Source organism: Neomonachus schauinslandi, chromosome 2 (genome assembly GCF_002201575.2).
Source record: "Neomonachus schauinslandi chromosome 2, ASM220157v2, whole genome shotgun sequence".
In the NCBI taxonomy this organism is placed as follows: Eukaryota; Metazoa; Chordata; class Mammalia; order Carnivora; family Phocidae; genus Neomonachus; species Neomonachus schauinslandi.
The window spans coordinates 100,572,657-100,591,230 of NC_058404.1; the positions used below are offsets into that span (position 1 = coordinate 100,572,657).

The following is an 18,574-nucleotide window of genomic DNA, read 5'->3' on the forward strand; positions in this document are numbered from 1 at the left end:
AGAATATGTTTATACAAATGGATATGTTTGGTATGGGACTGGGAGTGAGAAAGAAAAAAAAAAAACAGGACTTGAGGAGAGATAAGAGCATTCCTTATGTTTAATTAATGTGAAAGTATTTTTAAAAAACAGTTCTCGGTAAGAGAAGCACTATGCCATACCTGCATTACTTACTCGCCAATTCAGTTACAGTTCATATTAAAGGCAACTATTAAAATATTAGCCACTGAGAAAATATACATTCATCAACCACAAGTTACTCCTTCACAGGCACTCTTCTTCAATATTAATTCATTTATTCACTCATTCAAAATATTCACTGTGTACCTCCTAAACATTATTTATTCAACAAATGTATTGAGCTCTTACATGTATGAGTCCACAAGAGCAAGAAGCAGATAAGACTCTCATAGTCTGTTTAAAAGAGAAGACACATAATGGCAATTATTATAAACTGTGCCGAATATTATGACATGGAAAGAACAAAGTGGTACAAAAACACATGTCAGGGACCTCTAACCCAGTTTTGTGGGATTAGTGACAGTTTGGAGTTAGACAACCTTCAGAGAAATCATTTAGTATATTCTTCTATTTCACAAATGAAGAGAGACTAAAATGTGGGTCCAACCTAGTCAGACCTGAAAAATGAGCTGATGTTAAACTGGTAATGTGAGAATTGAGGCCACAGAGGCAGCAGAATATTCTAGGCAGTGGGAATAGTATATAAAAAGGCCTTGGGACAAGAATTAGCATAACTTTAGAGATTATGAGGCCCTGTAGAACAATAAAAGACAAAACCCCTGTCCTTAAAAGAATTCACACTTAGAAACATAAAACAATATGTTTTAAATAAACCTAAATCCATCTCTATTAATTTGTTCACAGATATTTGAGAAGACAACATGCAGCACTGTCAGAAACGGAAAAAAAAAAACAATACGGAGGGGCGCCTGGGTGGCTCAGTCCTTAAGCGTCTGCCTTCGGCTCAGGTCATGATCCCAGGGGCCTGGAATCGGGCTCCCTGCTCAGTGGGAAGCCTGCTTCTCCCTCTCCCACTCCCCCTGCTTTTGTTACCTCTCTCGCTGTGTCTCTCTCTGTCAAATAAATAAATAAAATCTTAAAAAAATATATGGAAAATTACAGATTTGTAAAGCTATAAAAATTTAAGGGATCCATGAAATTCCTGCCATAGGCCTTCTAGTTCTTTCCCAATCTAAGGTTCCATGATTCTAGACTCTATATAGAGCTACTCTATTTTATACAAATGCTTTTTGAAAATAATGTACAAGTTGAAACAGAATTTATATGAATTAAATGTTAAATGTATATCAGAGCTTGCAAAAATTAAAGATCCCTGGAGCTATTATATTAATGCAACCAATTCTCTGTGGTCCTAGATCTGCCACTAGCTCAGGTGTCACTACATAAAACTTAGCCTCTTTGGTCATATGTTATCTCAATAATTTATTAAATGGAAAAAATAAAATATATTTTATCTAAATTATTTTTTCAGCTTTAAAATTTTATGATGCTAAGCTTAAATGACTGGACATCATCCATTCCTAATCAGGCAATACTAGAATCTTTGCCAAGAAATTAAATTTTTCAAAAATACACATATTTTTATAAATCAGAAGTACACAATTAACTAGAGGAGCAAATGGACACATGTACACCATCAGCGAATATAGCTTAGGGCAAGCAATCTATGACATTTCCTTTTCTTACGAAGTTTAAAGTTAATTTTTAAAATGCAAACAAAAACAGAAGCAGTACATCTATGTTCTTAAAAAACACAACTTTGAGAGACAAAAAACAGGTGTAGTTAATTAAACAATAAATTTGGGTCATTTTGTTTTAATTATTCTATTTTCCAGTGCTCTCAAAAGTTTTGAGAATGGAAAACAAGACACGATGAAGAAAAGTCAAAATGCCTCAGGCAAGCCTAATGCCAACACATTCTTTCCAGTCTAAAACATGTTCCCCCTCAAGCTCTGCATCACTATCCAGAAATAATCACTTCCGGATAAGAGCAATTACTCTAAATTCATGTTCTTCAAAACCATCTGCTCCAAATTCAATCAACAAATATCATCTTGCCTTACACATATGGAATCGACAATTTTATACCCAGTGCTTACTAAATAATGACATTATTTCTGAGACTGCAATTAAGTTCCTTCATTGGAAACTAACAATGAACTTAAACAGATCACAGGAATAATAATGCTTTTCAGAATTACTACCTACCCTACAGACATTTAATTATATGACAAAGTAACATGAAACATGGCATCTGGATGTCAGATTTGAATTATAAAAGTTGAGCATAAAATTTCCTCAGGCACATGAAAACTGAAAGCAACTATAATAAAATTTAAGTCTCCTTTTTTAAAATATATTTTTTTCAAAATATCCAAACTATAGAAAATTTCTGTTTTATCTGGAGTCTTTACTCTCCCTCAACTCAATATTAAGTACAGACAAGGTGGTAAGTACCACCTGATACATCACTGGGAGAGTTCCATTTCTCACTGCTCATTAATACAAAAGAAATCAAACAAAATACCCTCAAAGAGGGTATTGTGGTTCTTGCTTTATTTATACCTCAAGTGAATGGTGTAACGTAAGCTGACTGCAGAAGCCAAGTCTATTCTGAAGCCACTATCACTTTCAAAAGTTGCTTTTAAAAGTAATAGCACTACAGAAGGCATACTGGTCTCAAGACCTGAATCTTGGGCCAAGATTTCACCCACTGCTTGAACCTGGATGGATCACAGAGTCTGTCCTCATCTATGAAATAAGGGAATTTAGTAAAGATTTCTGAGAGGGTCTTCTAGTTCTAAAACATCAAGATAAATTCACTTCACCACTCCCAGGTTTAACAAACTTTCCTAAAAATATAGCTTTTAGTTTCAAATTTTTAATATCAAATTATTTACTTACGTTAAATGTTGAGTTTAAAAAAAAAAAAAAGATAGTTGACTACAGCACAATTCTTATGCCAAGACAGGTTGAAGATTTACAGCTTGGTGGATAGAGCAAGGCCCAGGTCAGAGAAGAGGAACCAGGAAAATAACGATGGAATATAACCTGATCTGATTTTGACATGAGGAGGAAAAGGGGCACAGATGCAGCAAAGGCAGAGGGCAGGCCAACTATACTCATCCCTTTTTTCCAGAACATACAAAACTCTAAATAACAACACAACATTAAAATTGAAAAAGTAGTTCACAAGTACTATCTCTGTTCCCTCAACTTTCAATCACTTCTCAATTTATCACAGTCTAGCAGCTAGCCACAGGACCCCACTAGAACTACTCTCTTCCAAGGCCCCCACGATTTCCCAGGTAAGAAACTAACCGATTGATGTCACTGTGGTCACGAATACTGTTGATCCTAGCTCCACTACTTATTTCCTGTGTGATCTTAGGAAAGTTCCTTAACCTCTCCGACCTAAGTTTCCTCACCTATAAAATGAAGATAACCTTATAAGGCATGCGGTGAGTAAAAAAATGCATCAATATGTGTAAGGCAATTCAAGCAATGGCTAACACATTGGATTAGTGGTAACTAATACAATATTAATTCTAATTGCTTTCTCTCTGCAATCTTCCCTCATTTGAGTCACCACTTTCTTTCGGTTCTCTTCCCATCTCCTAGCCACTCCCCAGTCTCCTATACCAGATCTTCTCTTTTTTTTTTTTTTTAAAGATTTTACTTATTTATTTGACAGAGAGAGACACAGCGAGAGAGGGAACACAAGCAGGGCGAGTGGGAGAGGGAGAAGCAGGCTTCCTGCCGAGCAGGGAGCCCGATGCGGGGCTCGATCCCAGGATCCTGGGATCATGACCTGAGCTGAAGGCAGACTCAGGCACCCAGGCACCCAGGCGCCCCTACCAGATCTTTTCTAACAAGCCAACCACTGAATGGTGGTATTCCCCAGGACCCTTCTTCTCTCCTTATTAGCATTCTAAAACCTTCCTGATCACTCACAAACACCCAACACACACAGGTACTGTGATAACCTGTTACTCTGCAGTACCTGCCCATGCACACTGAGTTCTAAGAGGAGAGGGTCCAAGTCCGTCTTGTTCATTGAGGCAGACCTAGCACCCAGTGCAGTGTGTGGCTCAATAAATGAATAAATGTCTGAATTCCACTTACTCTAAGTGATTTCATTCATTTCAATGGCTTCCATCACCATCTAACTGCCGACAGTTATCTCTAACCAAGACTCTCATCTCCAAAGCCTGCATTTCAAAGTCCTGCACCTCAGACAATGTAAGGATAAGGAGGGTTGGGAGGTGGAAGACAGACTGGTCAGGAAGCAGGTAACACCACAGTCCAGACATGCACAAAAGAAACAGTTCATTTTTTTTTAAAAGCTCAAATTCTGAATAAATTTTGAAAATCAAGCTGACAGGATCTGATAAAGATTAAATAAAAAATAACTCTTAGAAATAACTTATTTAGACAGACTGATTTTTTATTTCTGTGATTGCTTTAATTAGGAAGAAAACCTTTCCTCAAGTTTCCTCTTTTATAGTCTTGGCAAGACAACTCAGAAAATTTCCACTAGTGAAGTAAATGGTATCTATCACTGAGAGCTTAAACAGAATCAAAACTACCACCTGTTTCTCTGAAACAAACCATTTGGCTTCAGTCATTTCAAATGAAGAATAAAAGTAATATTAAAATACCCAATTCACTGACCAAAAAAAAAAATTCTACCTCTTATAAAAAAAAAATCCACCATTATTTATGCAGTGTTGTTCACAACATCACACATAAAACTATCACTACATTTCATAATTACAAAACAGAGGAGAAAATTCATTGTTTCAGGAGATTTTACACTGCATAATTACTGCTTGTTTACCCAGCTACAATAATGAATAAAGATATCCATTATAAGAAGCATTAATTAAAATGATGATCCTGATACATCAATTTCATTTTGTTGCTCTACTGCAGGCCTCTGGCAGGCTCAATGTGGAATGGAGAGGGGCAGGAAGAGTCTGCAACTCTGCCTGTGTATGACATGAGAGCTCCCAAGTTCAGCAAGAAAATCTGTCAGGGAGGCACCCCAAAACCAGTTCTATCAAATTATCTCTAGTTTGCATTTTGTTATTGATGGGCAAGACTTTTACTGATCCAAATTCAGGAAAAATTACTTCTCTAGCAAGGTAAAGGATTCTGACAGATTTCCCTAACATCTCCTGTACTAGGATAACCAAGAATACTCCATAAAATACTAGTACTGCCAAAATTAAAATAAGCATCCACCAGAGAAATGAACAAATACACACAAAATACGAATTTTTTTTTTAAAGAGAGACAGTGACATTACGAGGTTCTGTATAAATCATAACTACTGCAGCCAGACTACATTTTTAAACCTCCTAAGAACTCTTAAAAAAATATGGTATCCCTGGTTAGCAGGTGAAGAAACAGAAAATAAGAAATTAAATGAGTAGTGTAGCATTTGAATCTACAGCTCACCATAAGCTTACCACAAAACACCATTACTTCCCTGAACTTCATTTAAAAATACTGAATTTTTGCAGAATCAATTATTTTAATTCTAACTTAGAAAACAACATTGACAGAATTCAAGAAATGGTGGGAAATTTTAGAAAAATCCTTTCATAAGAGCTGGACAGTTGCATACTTTGTGCATAGTAGATCTTCCATAAATTCCTGTTAAAATAGCTAGTAAAGGGTGGGAGAGGGGAGTAGCAGATACAAATATCTCAGAATTCTGGTATAAGACAGATAAAATTTTCCACCTCAAAAAAAGTTATGTTATAGTAATTAGACTCAGGATTGTTACTTAGAGCTACTTAAGTATAATAATGACAAAATCATTGTTTAAATAAGACTTCTAATTCTTCCTGTCTGTGATGCTATCTTATCAAGGCCCAAATATTTGGTATGAACATGTTGAAATGATGTGTAATCAACAAGGATGCTAAAGATAAATTCTTAGGATGTGAAGCAAGTACTTCCTTTCACTGTAAACAAAATGACTGAGTCCACTTCTTGAAGAAATCAAGCTCTATTTATATTCACTATCCTGAAATGGCACAGGCAGCCTTAGAAGGATAAGTTTATAATAAATCCCTATATTTGGAAAACATTGTTGCTAAGCATCTTCTAACATTCAGCAGAGTTTATATAATTCATGTCTCTGCTACATAATTAACATTTCATGTTTTCCAAAAAAGTGTGGCATGCTTATCTATGTTGTTAATTTAAAACATTATAAATTTTGAAGGAATTAATAAAAGGCTATGCAACTAATTAATTAGAAAGGCAGCCTAATCCCAGGAAGAATACAAACATAGACATTATATGTCAGGATGTGTCAGAGTTGAACTTGTAAACAACTTGTCCACTTGAGATAAAGCATTTCAAAATGCAGCTGCTCTCTGCTTAAAAAGGTGAGCTACAAAACATTAGGCTTTTGGACAAGTCACAACATATCAAACCACACTCTAGCTCAAAAATTAATTATAAAAAAAATAACATTTGAAAGTAAGTTTCACACCCAACGCTCAACATTAAACATTGTATCTGCTCAGATAAAAGATCCAAGTGTTGAAAGCAACACTACTGTAGTATTTCCAATTTTCACATTCATTATGGAAACAAAGTTAAAAGATACAGAAAATATTTAGTAACACTGGAATAAAAAATTAGAAAAACTGAGATAAGCACACTGTAGAAGATGACAGCATTACTCTCACAAACTATAGAATAGACTGTAAACCTTCTAGCCTCTGGAAAAGCATGCACAAACAAATTTATTCTACAGGGACTTTGATCTTTTGTATCAGTATCCCACAAACAATAACCTTTAGACTACAAAAACAATGGGAAACATAATTCACCTAGGTTATATGAAATTCTGAACCACTTCATTTGTATGCTATTATTAGACATCTGTGTACCACCCTTTGTTAAAAAGGGCAAGGTTTCTCTGGCTAGAAGGCAGTCCAAGAAGAAGGAAAACCACCAGACAGCCAATGCACAAAAAACTCAAAGAATACACAGGTCCACAAATCTTAAGCAAGTGAACATTCTAGGAAAAACATATATCTATATTTTTATTTGTATTCTTGTTAATTCCTGTTTCCTTAATTGTGGCTTTTCTATCTTTCAGAATTGTCATTTTAAAGTTTTATTCAGAACCATTATATGTACCTACAGGACAAACTTAGACACTTATTTTCTCCTAGAAGGAGAATTAAATGATACAGTTCAGAATAGTACATTACTGTCACATAAACACTCTGGGAAAAACTCAACACCATCAGAGGTTGGCAGAGATTTACAGTCTCTAAATTTATCCAGTTATTTAAATCAGTTACAGTCTCCAAAAATCAGGGTTAGTGGGCCAAGATCACTGCTTCTCAAAGTATAGCCCCTGCACCCACAGCATTGGTATCTCCTATAACTTGATAGAAATGCAAATTCTTGGGCCCCACCTGGACCTAATGAACCTGTAGGATGGGGCCCAGAGTTGTGTTTTAACAAGCTCTACAAGTGATTCTTAGACAGGTTTAAACTGGAGAACTACTGGCCTAAACCAGTAATTTAGAATATTTGCTCATAGCAACTGCAACTGGCTGCTTTAAAATCAGTTGGGAAACATAAATACTGGCTCTAGTTCCCTACTTCCCTTAATTAAACATGGAGAGGGAATGTGTGTGTAGCTTCCCAGGTGAACCTGATGCACAATGAGGCTTAAGAACCAATGTCCTAAGTTAGCGGCTCTCAAAGTGTGGTCCCCAAACCAACAGCATCAGCTGGGAACCTGTTAGAATTCACAAGCAGCAGCCAAAGACTGAATCAGCAACTCTTGGAAAGGAGCACACCCAGCAATCCGTTTTACTAAGCTCTCCAGGAGATTCTGATACACGGTGAAGTCTGAGAACCTCTGCTCCAAGTGATCCATCCTGAATGGAGAACATATGAAATGAATGTGGATTTCGTGGAGAAGAATAACTAGGAGACTAGTTCAAATTTACCAGAGAGCTGAGTTTATTCTTCCTATGCTCAATACACACATCATAATATATGGAGATACCCGTGTGTTCAGTATGTAGGATACGCTTATGTCTATTTTACAGCACTTGGAATGTAATCCTACTATTTTTAATGCTTATCGAGTTTTAGAGTTGTTTTATCTTTCCTTTTGAGTTGCACTATTAACCAAATTTATAATTCACTCATGTAAAGTCCATAGGCAGAAATTATAAAATTGTTTCAATGAGAAAATGCAGTTAACTTCACAATTGACACTAGTCTGCTTTGTGGCATTATCTCTAAGAACGCTGGGGAAGAAAGCCTTGACTAATCACTTACGTTTATATTATTCAGAAAAACAGGTACAAAAGAGAACACAATCAAGGGCAGAAAGGTCAGGTGTAGGAAGAAAGTAGCTAATAAGGCCAGCACATATTTAGTAAATAACTTGGGTATTTATTTTCCCCTTTCCTTTTTCTAATCCTTCCTATCCTTTCCTTTTGATTTCCCCCCTTTCTTTCTTGTCCTCCCTTATACCTAGGGAATGTCATATTTACAAGGGCACTTAGATATCATCTGCCACAACCGTCTAAATCTACCAATAGAGAAAACTAAGGCTCAGATAAGGCAAAGAACGTGCCCAAGATCACAAGCCTGATTTTAAAAGCAGGTCTGTCCAACTTTCAAAATCTGTTTTCTACTACATTCCCTGCTTCTTTAGAAAAATGCCTTGCAAAAAAATCCTAGTACACTGTTCTTAAACTTTATTCTGCTATACAGAGAATGATACTACATAACACAACATACATATTTAAGACAATATACACAAAACCACATACTTTCCCTACTCTACACTTTACTTATAATGCTAATCTTTTTAAAAACTACCTTCTCATAAACCAATTCATTGCTAGACTAGAGGAAAAAAGAAAATCAGTTCAATACTGATAATTTGAAATTACTATTAAGTCACATTAACAGAAGTTAATATTTATTTACTGCTCGTATGTGCCAAGTATACCCTATCTATCTATCTATCTATCTATCCATCCATCCATCTTCAGGTCGGAGGCCCCTCTCCATCCTTACTTCTGATCCTTTCACAACTTTTTCAATTAATGTAACATAGTAAAGGGTAAAATCTTTCAAATCTTCTTGTCATCCTCCTAAAGTTCTTGGGGGTACTAGAGTGCCCATGAAAGTAGATGATCCTATTTACATCTAGTATGTAAATTACATTATCACATTTCCCCTCAACGTCTTAGGACAAAATTTATGGACTATACTTACCTTTGAAATAAAAAATTAAATCAAAAAAGCCTTACACCACTTTGACAAAAATGTGTGTTTTATGATTTAATTTTGATGCAGAGCATAGATTTGGAATAAAATGACCTTAAGTTTAAATCCTAGCTCTGCCACATACCAGCTATGAGACCTCTCCTGAGCATGATACTTATATCACGGGGTTGATGTGAGGATCAGTCAAAAAAATGTTTACCCTTTCCCACCTTCTCACCACCCCTCATTCTGCCTATAGAACTTTTTTTTTAAGCTTCTTCTTAGATATGATTTTTTTCTAAATAACCACAGCATTTCCTTTCCCCAAAGGGAAAGTCACTACATTCTCCATAGTTTTATGAGTACATATTTCACTGTGTAAGTAGTTATTCACAAATCTCTTTCCTTCTTCAGACTGTGTGTTTCTGGACAGCAAGAATCCCAGAGCCTTCTAGAGTGCATAAAATATATGAGAAAGTAAAAAAAAATGTTTGATAAAGGGTACTGAAGAATGAATCCTTGCCTAGATGGGCAAGTCAAAAGCAATACCTACACAGGGCGCCTGGGTGGCTCAGTCGTTAAGCGGCTGCCTTCGGCTCAGGTCGTGATCCCAGGGTCCTGGGATCGAGTCCCGCATCGGGCTCCCTGCTCGGCGGGGAGCCTGCCTCTCCCTCTCCCACTCCCCCTGCTTGTGTTCCTGCTCTCACTGTGTCTCTCTCTGTCAAATAAATAAAATCTTTAAAAAAAAAAAAAAAAAAAGCAATACCTACACAGTAATCCACACTCTTCATTTTCACCTAATGGAATGAAGGAAGCAAAGTTATCCACTGATAATTCTGCTTCTTGATTGCTAAGGAATTCATTTCCATGACTAAATCCACCATTTCTTGTGAAGCGCAAGAAACTAGTTAGAAAGGGACCTGTCCTGGACCAAAATGCACCAAACGAATGTTTACGTTTGCCTTGTAATCTACATAACCTATAGTTTCCCCCCAACTGTGAGTCCTCTAACATGGAAATTGTGATAGGGCTCAAAAAGGATAAAACAAAACTGATTTTCTCCACCAAGAGTAAGATATTCAAAGACCCCTAAATACCCCTCCCAAATTTTCTTTTCCAACCTGTTTTTTGTTCTATATTCTCTTCTCTGCACATATCGAGCCAGATTAGAAAGATGAAAGGACTTAAAGGAAGGGTCTTTAAAGCCTACTATATTAACTATGAATCAATAATTTGGAAGAAATTACCATATTTCTATACTAAAGCTCTAAAATAACTAAAGAAGTTACCATATTTCTATACTAAAGCTCTAAAGTAACTAAAAAAACTCAATTTCTTCCATTACCTAAAAGGGCTAAACTTTCTTTAACACACCTTTTGAAAATGTTGGATAGGTCACAAACTAGAACAGCCTTTAGAGGTTACCAGAAAATAAACACATCCTCTTAGGACCAAAAAACAAACAAATAAAAACAAAAACAACAATCAGATATTTTTTCAGTAAATTCTTATTTGCCTGATGAAATATTTCAATAGCTTATAAAAACCGCCCTGATTTGAATACATTTTTTATGGTTAAAATTACTCTGAAAAATTACACAAATGTTAAAAGGTCTTAAGGGCTTCCAAAGCAAAGACAGTTTATGCCGTGGTGAAGTTCTTAAAGTCAAAGAGTCAACTGATTAATAACAGTCCTTATATATTTTCAGACTTAAACATCACCATCACATACTCTGAGGCATGGAATTCTTAGATTTTGCTAAGTACTTTTTCAGCACTTCAAAAAATACAAAGCTGCTCCTTAAGGAAAATTTTGATCCTCCTGTAGGCACTTCTCCCTAATTTCCATAGCACAATATCAATAAATAGTTATCATCAATACTGCCATTAATGCATCTGATGATACATGTGTATGTGTGTGTCTGTGTGTACTTAGGAAAAGTGTGAAAGGATATATGCTGCCATAGTGGTTACCTTCAGGAGGTACGAGTGATTTTTATTTCTTTTTTATAGTTTTCTGAATTATCTGGTTTTCAATAAATATATTTTACGATTAGAAAAAAATTAGCTATTTCCATTAAGAAATAAGATATAAATTGTAAGTATGTAAATAAACCAGATTTATGAAGCCCATCAATACAGACTCACAGTAGCAAAGCACTCTCACCTGCTTCATTACACAAGGCTTTCAAGTCTGCTCCAACGTATCCATGAGCACTATTTGCCAGCTGTAACAGTTCAACTTCAGTGAGCAAATGGGGTACCCTTTGAAGCAGTTTCTGGAGAATATCTAGCCGATCTGCAGCATTAGGAACTCCAATCTCAATCTCTTTATCAAATCGTCCAGGTCTTCGAAGTGCAGCATCTAAGGCATGAGGGCGATTTGTGGCCCCAAGGACCAACACCTGTCCTTCACTTCCTTCCTTTCAAAATAAAATGAGAATAAATTACACATTCTTCTAATATATATATGTATATGTGTGTGTGTGTGTGTGTATATGTATATATGTACGCACTGGCTATATAAACAAGATCTAAGTGTCCAGGCTGCTGTCTTAACATTTACACTTTAATTACTCACCCCACATTTGCCTAAGTTCAGCCTAAATACTCCCTCACTGAGAAAGTTTTCCACTACACACCTTTCCAACTACAGTAAGTGATTTCTTTCCCACTTTTGGCATCTAAACTTCACCATTTCATAAATAGGAACATATAACATCCTACCATATAGTTGTTCTAATTTGTTTAAGTTGTCCTTTTCCCCTATTTTAAAGCAAAGACTATGACCTGCATATTATTCAAATAGAACAAGGCTCTATTATACAGTTGTCTAAGAAATCTTATTCATATATGGACTGTACTTTTTTATTCTGATAAATGTTTAAATTCCGAGAAATACAGATGATATAACCAACACCTGAGTATCAGCCACCCTTGAATACATATGAATTTTTCACATAGGAATGAAATTTGGAACAACAAATTATAAAGAACTAAGATAATGATCAGCCATCTGTGAAAGCTATCCAAGATTTTATTCTGATGACCCATGTATAATCTCACAGAGACAAGCTTAACTGACACGCGATTCAAAGTAAGGAAACTCAAACCTATTCACTTATACTGGCTGTGCCAACAGAAAATGCATGGATTACAATAAATCTATGAATTATGAATTTAGAAGACAAATACAGGCCCTTAAGCATTTTCATACTAAAACATCCATGTCACAGGCTTCCAGTCCTGCCCATGGGCAAAAACACAAGTCCACAGCAGACCTATCCCAGCAGCAGAGAAAGAGGCAGCAATGATGTAGTAATTAAGATCCTCTAAAACAAAGCCTTCCATCTGATTTCATACTCACCAGAACTCTTCTAATTGTAATACAGCTCTCCATTCATATTAGCCTTCAAGGTGGAAAGAGTCATCCATAAACAAAGATACTTGGTCAGCTTAATGATTCTACTTACTGTAAATAGACAAACTGGCATCCCAGTTTAATGTATGTCTCTTGTGAGTATTGTTACTGTGGTGCAGTCCTCAGAGCCCTGCCACCCCCAACATACTAGCATCATTGAATTCTCCAATTTTAAAGGCTGAGAACCAAACCTGGGACATAATCACACCAAGTTACTGCACCAAGACTAAGAACCAGGTGGTCATCCAGCCTCCCCTCAGGTATCAAGTCTTCTGTTACTCTTAAAATTGTAACACATGGGGCTCCTGGGTGGCTCAGTCAGTTGAGTGTCTGACTCTTGATTTCGCCTCAGGTCATGATCTCATGGGTTGTGGAACTGAGCCTCATGCTGGGCTCCACGCTCAGTGGGGAGTCTGCTTAACATTCTCTCTCCCTCAGCCCCTCCCCCCACCTGCACACATGCGCTCACAAGCGCTCATGCTCTTTCTCTAAAATAAGTTTTTTTTAAAAAACTGTAACACATGTTAGCAAATAATGGAGACTTAAAACCCAACCTTCACATTATTTTCACATGTTTAGTTTCTACCAATAGGTAGTAAAAACCAGAAAGTTCCAACTATCCAGTTTTTTAATGCGCAAAGAAAGGAGGGTTTGGGACTACATGATTTCTAAAATTTCCTTTGGTTCTAACATATTATAACTCTAAAAAAATGAATTATTTACAATCCTGCATAAGAAATGTATCTGGGGGGCGCCTGGGTGGCTCAGTCGTTAAGCGTCTGCCTTCGGCTCAGGTCGTGATCCCAGGGTCCTGGGATCGAGCCCCGCATCGGGCTCCCTGCTCCGCGGGAGGCCTGCTTCTCCCTCTCCCGCTCCCCCTGCTTGTGTTCCCCTCTCTCGCTGTGTCTCTCTCTCTCTGTCAAAATAAATAATAAATAAAAAAAAAAAAAAAAAGAAAGAAATGTATCTGGTAAATGGCTGTCAGGGGTCTGAGAGAATTTTTCTTCATTCTTGTCACACTCCTATGAATCTTCCTTTCATAATCAACACGTAGTTTTTATTAATATGCGAGTGTATGCCCTATGCCCTATCAGAGAAACTGGTAACATGGGTAATTATTTTTAAATGTTGTACATATTTTCCATTATTCTTACTTTCCTTTCACTTGTTAAACTTAAAGCCCCAAAAGAATCAATTTTTACATGAGCAAATAAGACTTACGAAATTTCTTATTGATCTGAACCTTACTGATTTATGCTTCAGGCTTTTAAGTTAATACCATTTACTACGAAAGAAATCCATCATTGTATATTATTTTATATGCTAGAAAAACATGGCAGTATACCCTCCTAGAAGTTACTATCTGCTGAAGAAAATTATTTTATGGGTCTTTCCTTTAGTTTTTAATATTTTTCCCTATCCTAGAATACCGCAAAACTCAGACATATTTGATACTTTTTGCTACTACATACATATTATTAGGAGTCAACCCTTTCCTACACAGAATCGATACTGGTGCTATACTTACTGAACCAATACCATCCATCAGTGTTAAGAGTGACGCTACCACTCTCTTTTCCACTTCATTCTGAGCCCCTTCTCTCTTAGGACAAAGTGCATCCAGCTCATCAATAAAAATAATTGATGGGTGCCTAAAAACAAACAAGTAAAATGAATTCTCTAATATACACCTGATTTTTAAATTTGATTTATTGTATTTCTTTTTTTTTAAAATATTTTATTTATTTATTTGACAGAGAGATAGAGAGAGCACAAGTAGGCAGAGAGGGAGGCAGAGGGAGAAGGAGAAGCAGGCTCCCTGCTGAGCAGGGAGCCCGACGCGGGGCTCGATCCCAGGACCCTGGGATCATGACCTGAGCTGAAAGCAGCTGCTTAACCAACTGAGCCACCCAGGCACCCCTGATTTATTGTATTTCAATTAAAACTGAATACTTTTAAGTTTTTAATTGAAATGCACATGCAAAAGAATGAAACTGAACCATATACAAAAATTCAAAATGGATTAAAAACCTAAATGTGAGACCTGAAACTATAAAAATCCTAGAAGAGAGCACACAGGCAGTAATTTCTCTGATATCAGCCATAGAAACATTTTTTTAGGTATATCTCCTGAGGCAAGGGAAATAAAAGCAAAAATAAACTACTGGGTCTACATCAAATAAAAAGCTCCTGCACAGCAAAGCAAACAATCAACAAAACTAGATGGAAGAAGATATTTGCAAATGACAGATCCGGTAAAGAGTTACTATCCAAAATGTATAAAGAACTGATACACCTAACACCCAAAAAACAAATAATCCAACTGAAAATGGACAGAAACACAGACAGACATTTCTCCAAAGAAGATAAAAGATGACTAACAGACACATGCAAAGATGCTCAACATCACTTATCAGGAAAATGCAAATCAAAACTACAATGAGATATCACCTCACAGCTGTCAGAATGGCTGAAAGCAACGACACAAGAAACAAGTGTAGGTGAGGATGTGGAGGAAAAGGAACCCTCATGCACTGTTGGTGGGAATGCAAACTGGTGCAGCCACTGAGGAGGTTCCTCAAAAAGTTAAAAATATAACTACTTTACGACCCAGCAATTGCACTACTGGGTATTTACCCAAAAAATACAAAAACACTAATTCAAAGGGATATGCACCCCTATGTTTACAGCAACGTTATTTACAATAGCCAAATTATGAAAGCAGCCCAGGTGTCCATCAACTGATAAATGAATAAAGATGTGGTATATCTACACAATGGAATATTATTCAGCCATATAAAAGAATGAAATCTTGCCATTTGCAATAACATGGATGGACCTAGAAAGTATAATGCTAAGTGAAATAAGTAAAAGACAAAATTCATATGATTATCTGTTGAATTTAAAAAATAAAACAAATGAGGGGCGCCTGGGTGGCTCAGTCTTAAACGTCTGCCTTTGGCTCAGGTCATGATCCCAGGGTCCTGGGATCGAGCCCCATTTCAGGCTCTCTGCTCGGCGGGAAGCCAGCTTGTCTCTCTCCCACTCCCCTGCTTTGTTCCCTCTCTCACTGTGTCTCTGTCAAACAAATAAATAAAATCTTAAAAAAAAGAAAGAAAGAAAGAAAACAAATGAGCAAAGGGGAAAAAAGAGAGAGAAACCAAAAGACAGACTCTTAACTATAGAGAAAAAACTGATGGTTACCAGAGGGAAGGGTGAAATAGGTGATGGGGATTAAGGAGGGCAATTGTCACGAAGAGCACAGGCGGATATATGAAATTGTTGAATCATTATGTTGTACATCTGAAACTAATACAACAGTGTAAACTATACTGGAATTAAAATAAAAACTTAATTAAAAAAAGAAATGCAATGTATCAAATTTAGGACTCAGTTAATAATATTAAAGACAAAGATAACAGGATGTTAAACTGAAAAACCTTACATTAATTCTAACCCAAATTATTAATTCATCACATTCTAGCAAATCTGAATTCAATAAAAAGCAGACTATTAAGAATAGTCTAGGGCGCCTGGGTGGCTCAGTTGGTTAAGCGACTGCCTTCGGCTCAGGTCATGATCCTGGAGTCCCGGGATCGAGTACCGCATCGGGCTCCCTGCTTGGCGGGGAGTCTGCTTCTCCCTCTGACCCTCCCCCCCCCCATGTGCTCTCTCTCTCTCTCAAATAAATAAATAAAATCTTAAAAAAAAAAAAAGAATAGTCTACTGCTCATGAGATGAGTCTATGCCCAAACAGACCTTGCCCGCTAATACCCAGTAAATTGTTATGATTGCATCAATTCAGAATCTGAGGCCAGAGATGTCCCCTGGAGCAGGTGTAAAGTCCAAGGTACAGAAGTTCCAAATGTGCTCTCTCTTTTTTTTTTTGGCCTATTAAAAAAAACTTTCAAGGTGATCAGTTCTCCCATAAAAAGGTGTGAATTCTCTCGCAATAGAAAGCTTCAACTGCCAGGAACAAAACAAAATGAAAACACACTACACAATACAGTATACCACTGGTTCTCAAATTTTCAGTATTGGAACTACCAACTTTATAAGGGACTACCTTATTTCATCCGCTATCTCTGGGAAAAAAAACGTTAAAAATGAAAGTTCTTTGGGGGTGCCTGGGTGGCTTGGTCAGTTGAGCATCTGCCTTCAGCTCAGGTCATGATCCCAGAGTCTTGAGATCGATCCCCATGTCGGGGTCCCTGCTCAGTGGACAGCCTGCTTCTCCCTCTGCCCCTCCCCCTTTCCTTACACTCATGTTCTCTCGCTCTCTCTCGCTCTCGCTCTATCTCAAATAAATAAATAAAATCTTTAAAAAAAATGAAAGTTCTTTTGATGAGAGCTGAATTATGATAGGTTAAATACCAAAACAATGGTAGGGACACAGCCTTATTATGAATATATTAGACCAAGTTATAGGCCACACTCTTATACTCATTGCAATGTAATATGGTAGTCTAAACTGAGGAATAATCAATAAAAATTGTTTTTAAAGAGCAAAAGATTTGTCCCTTTGAAGCAAACCATAATAAAAGTTTTAAGCATAAAGGGCTACTATAATACAAACTGGATATGCCTAAGTACTATAGGTACTCTAAAGAAAGAAAATCATAAATATATATGCTCAAGTAAAATCATATGACTTATACAACACTGTCTTCGTTCTACTTTATGTAATTCAATAACTCATTGATCAAACTTCCAAAACAATATTAGATAAAAACAGATTAAATACAATTTCATTAGATTTACAATCATTTCTAGTGCTATCAGTATTATTTTTGAGGTTTTCTTTCATGTTTCATTTAAAGTGTTAGTAACTCTACTTTGATTAACATAGTCTTGACTACTAATTACAAACATCTAAATGTAAATACCGTAGAGTGGCTTCAGCAAATATCTGCCGTAACCTTGCTTCTGTCTCCCCATAGAATCTGTAACAAATAAAATACATTTAAGGATCAACTCTTAAGTGTTTTTAAAGTTTTGTCTATAAAAGCTCATCTAACTTTTCAAATACTTCCAGAATACTTAAAATTACTTTCAAAAATTATTTTCCAAACTTAATTTGTATACACAATTAAAAGCAAATTTGAAGTATTTCAACAGATGAAATATCCAGACAGAATGCTATGCAGTCATTTTTAAAAATCACTTTTTTTTTTTTAAGATTTTATTTATTTGAGAGAGGATGAGAGGAGAGAGAGAGCACATGAGAGGGGGGAGGGTCAGAGGGAGAAGCAGACTCCCCGCTGAGCAGGGAGCCCGATGCGGGACTCGATCCCGGGACTCCAGGATCATGACCTGAGCCGAAGGCAGTCGCTTAACCAACTGAGCCACCCAGGCGCCCTTTAAAAATCACTTTTAACAAGTATTTAATAACACTGTTTATTCTATTAAATTATGCACCTACTTGCTTATAATATCAGGACCATTAATTACAGAAACATAGGCTCCAACTTCATTAGCAACCGCCCTGGCAATCATTGTCTTTCCAGTACCTGGAGGTCCATAGAGTAACACTCCTCTAGGTGGGGGAATTCCTAGAAGAAAAAGAAGAGAAAAATGGATTCAGCATTATTAGGTTCTTGTGTTGTCATATGACTGCAAATATGAGTTATAAAATATAAATTTACCTTGTATCACAAAACTAAAGTAAGAGTCGGACCTTCTGCCCCTGCCCCCTCCCCCCATAATGTACTAACTGGCCCAAACACTGATCTCCAGCAATGACTTTCTCTCTCTCTATAGACAGGCCAGGCACACTGGTAAAAAACTGGCTGGACACCAGCCACACAATTGCCATGCCCCATCCCACACAGCACAGCT

General features: G+C 36.7%; 1 protein-coding gene across 2 annotated transcripts in view; it reads right to left on the reverse strand.

The window, feature by feature from the left end:
• SPATA5 (spermatogenesis associated 5) overlaps positions 1 to 18,574 on the reverse strand; it is a 340,134-nt gene that overhangs the window by 308,948 nt on the left and 12,612 nt on the right. For both annotated transcript variants that reach the window (XM_021681474.1, XM_021681475.1), the window contains 4 exons: positions 18,159 to 18,288; positions 17,623 to 17,679; positions 14,265 to 14,388; positions 11,483 to 11,738 (listed from right to left, as the gene is read on the reverse strand). In XM_021681474.1, the coding sequence (XP_021537149.1) occupies positions 11,483 to 11,738; positions 14,265 to 14,388; positions 17,623 to 17,679; positions 18,159 to 18,288 (567 nt within the window). The remainder of the gene's footprint in view (positions 1 to 11,482; positions 11,739 to 14,264; positions 14,389 to 17,622; positions 17,680 to 18,158; positions 18,289 to 18,574) is intronic.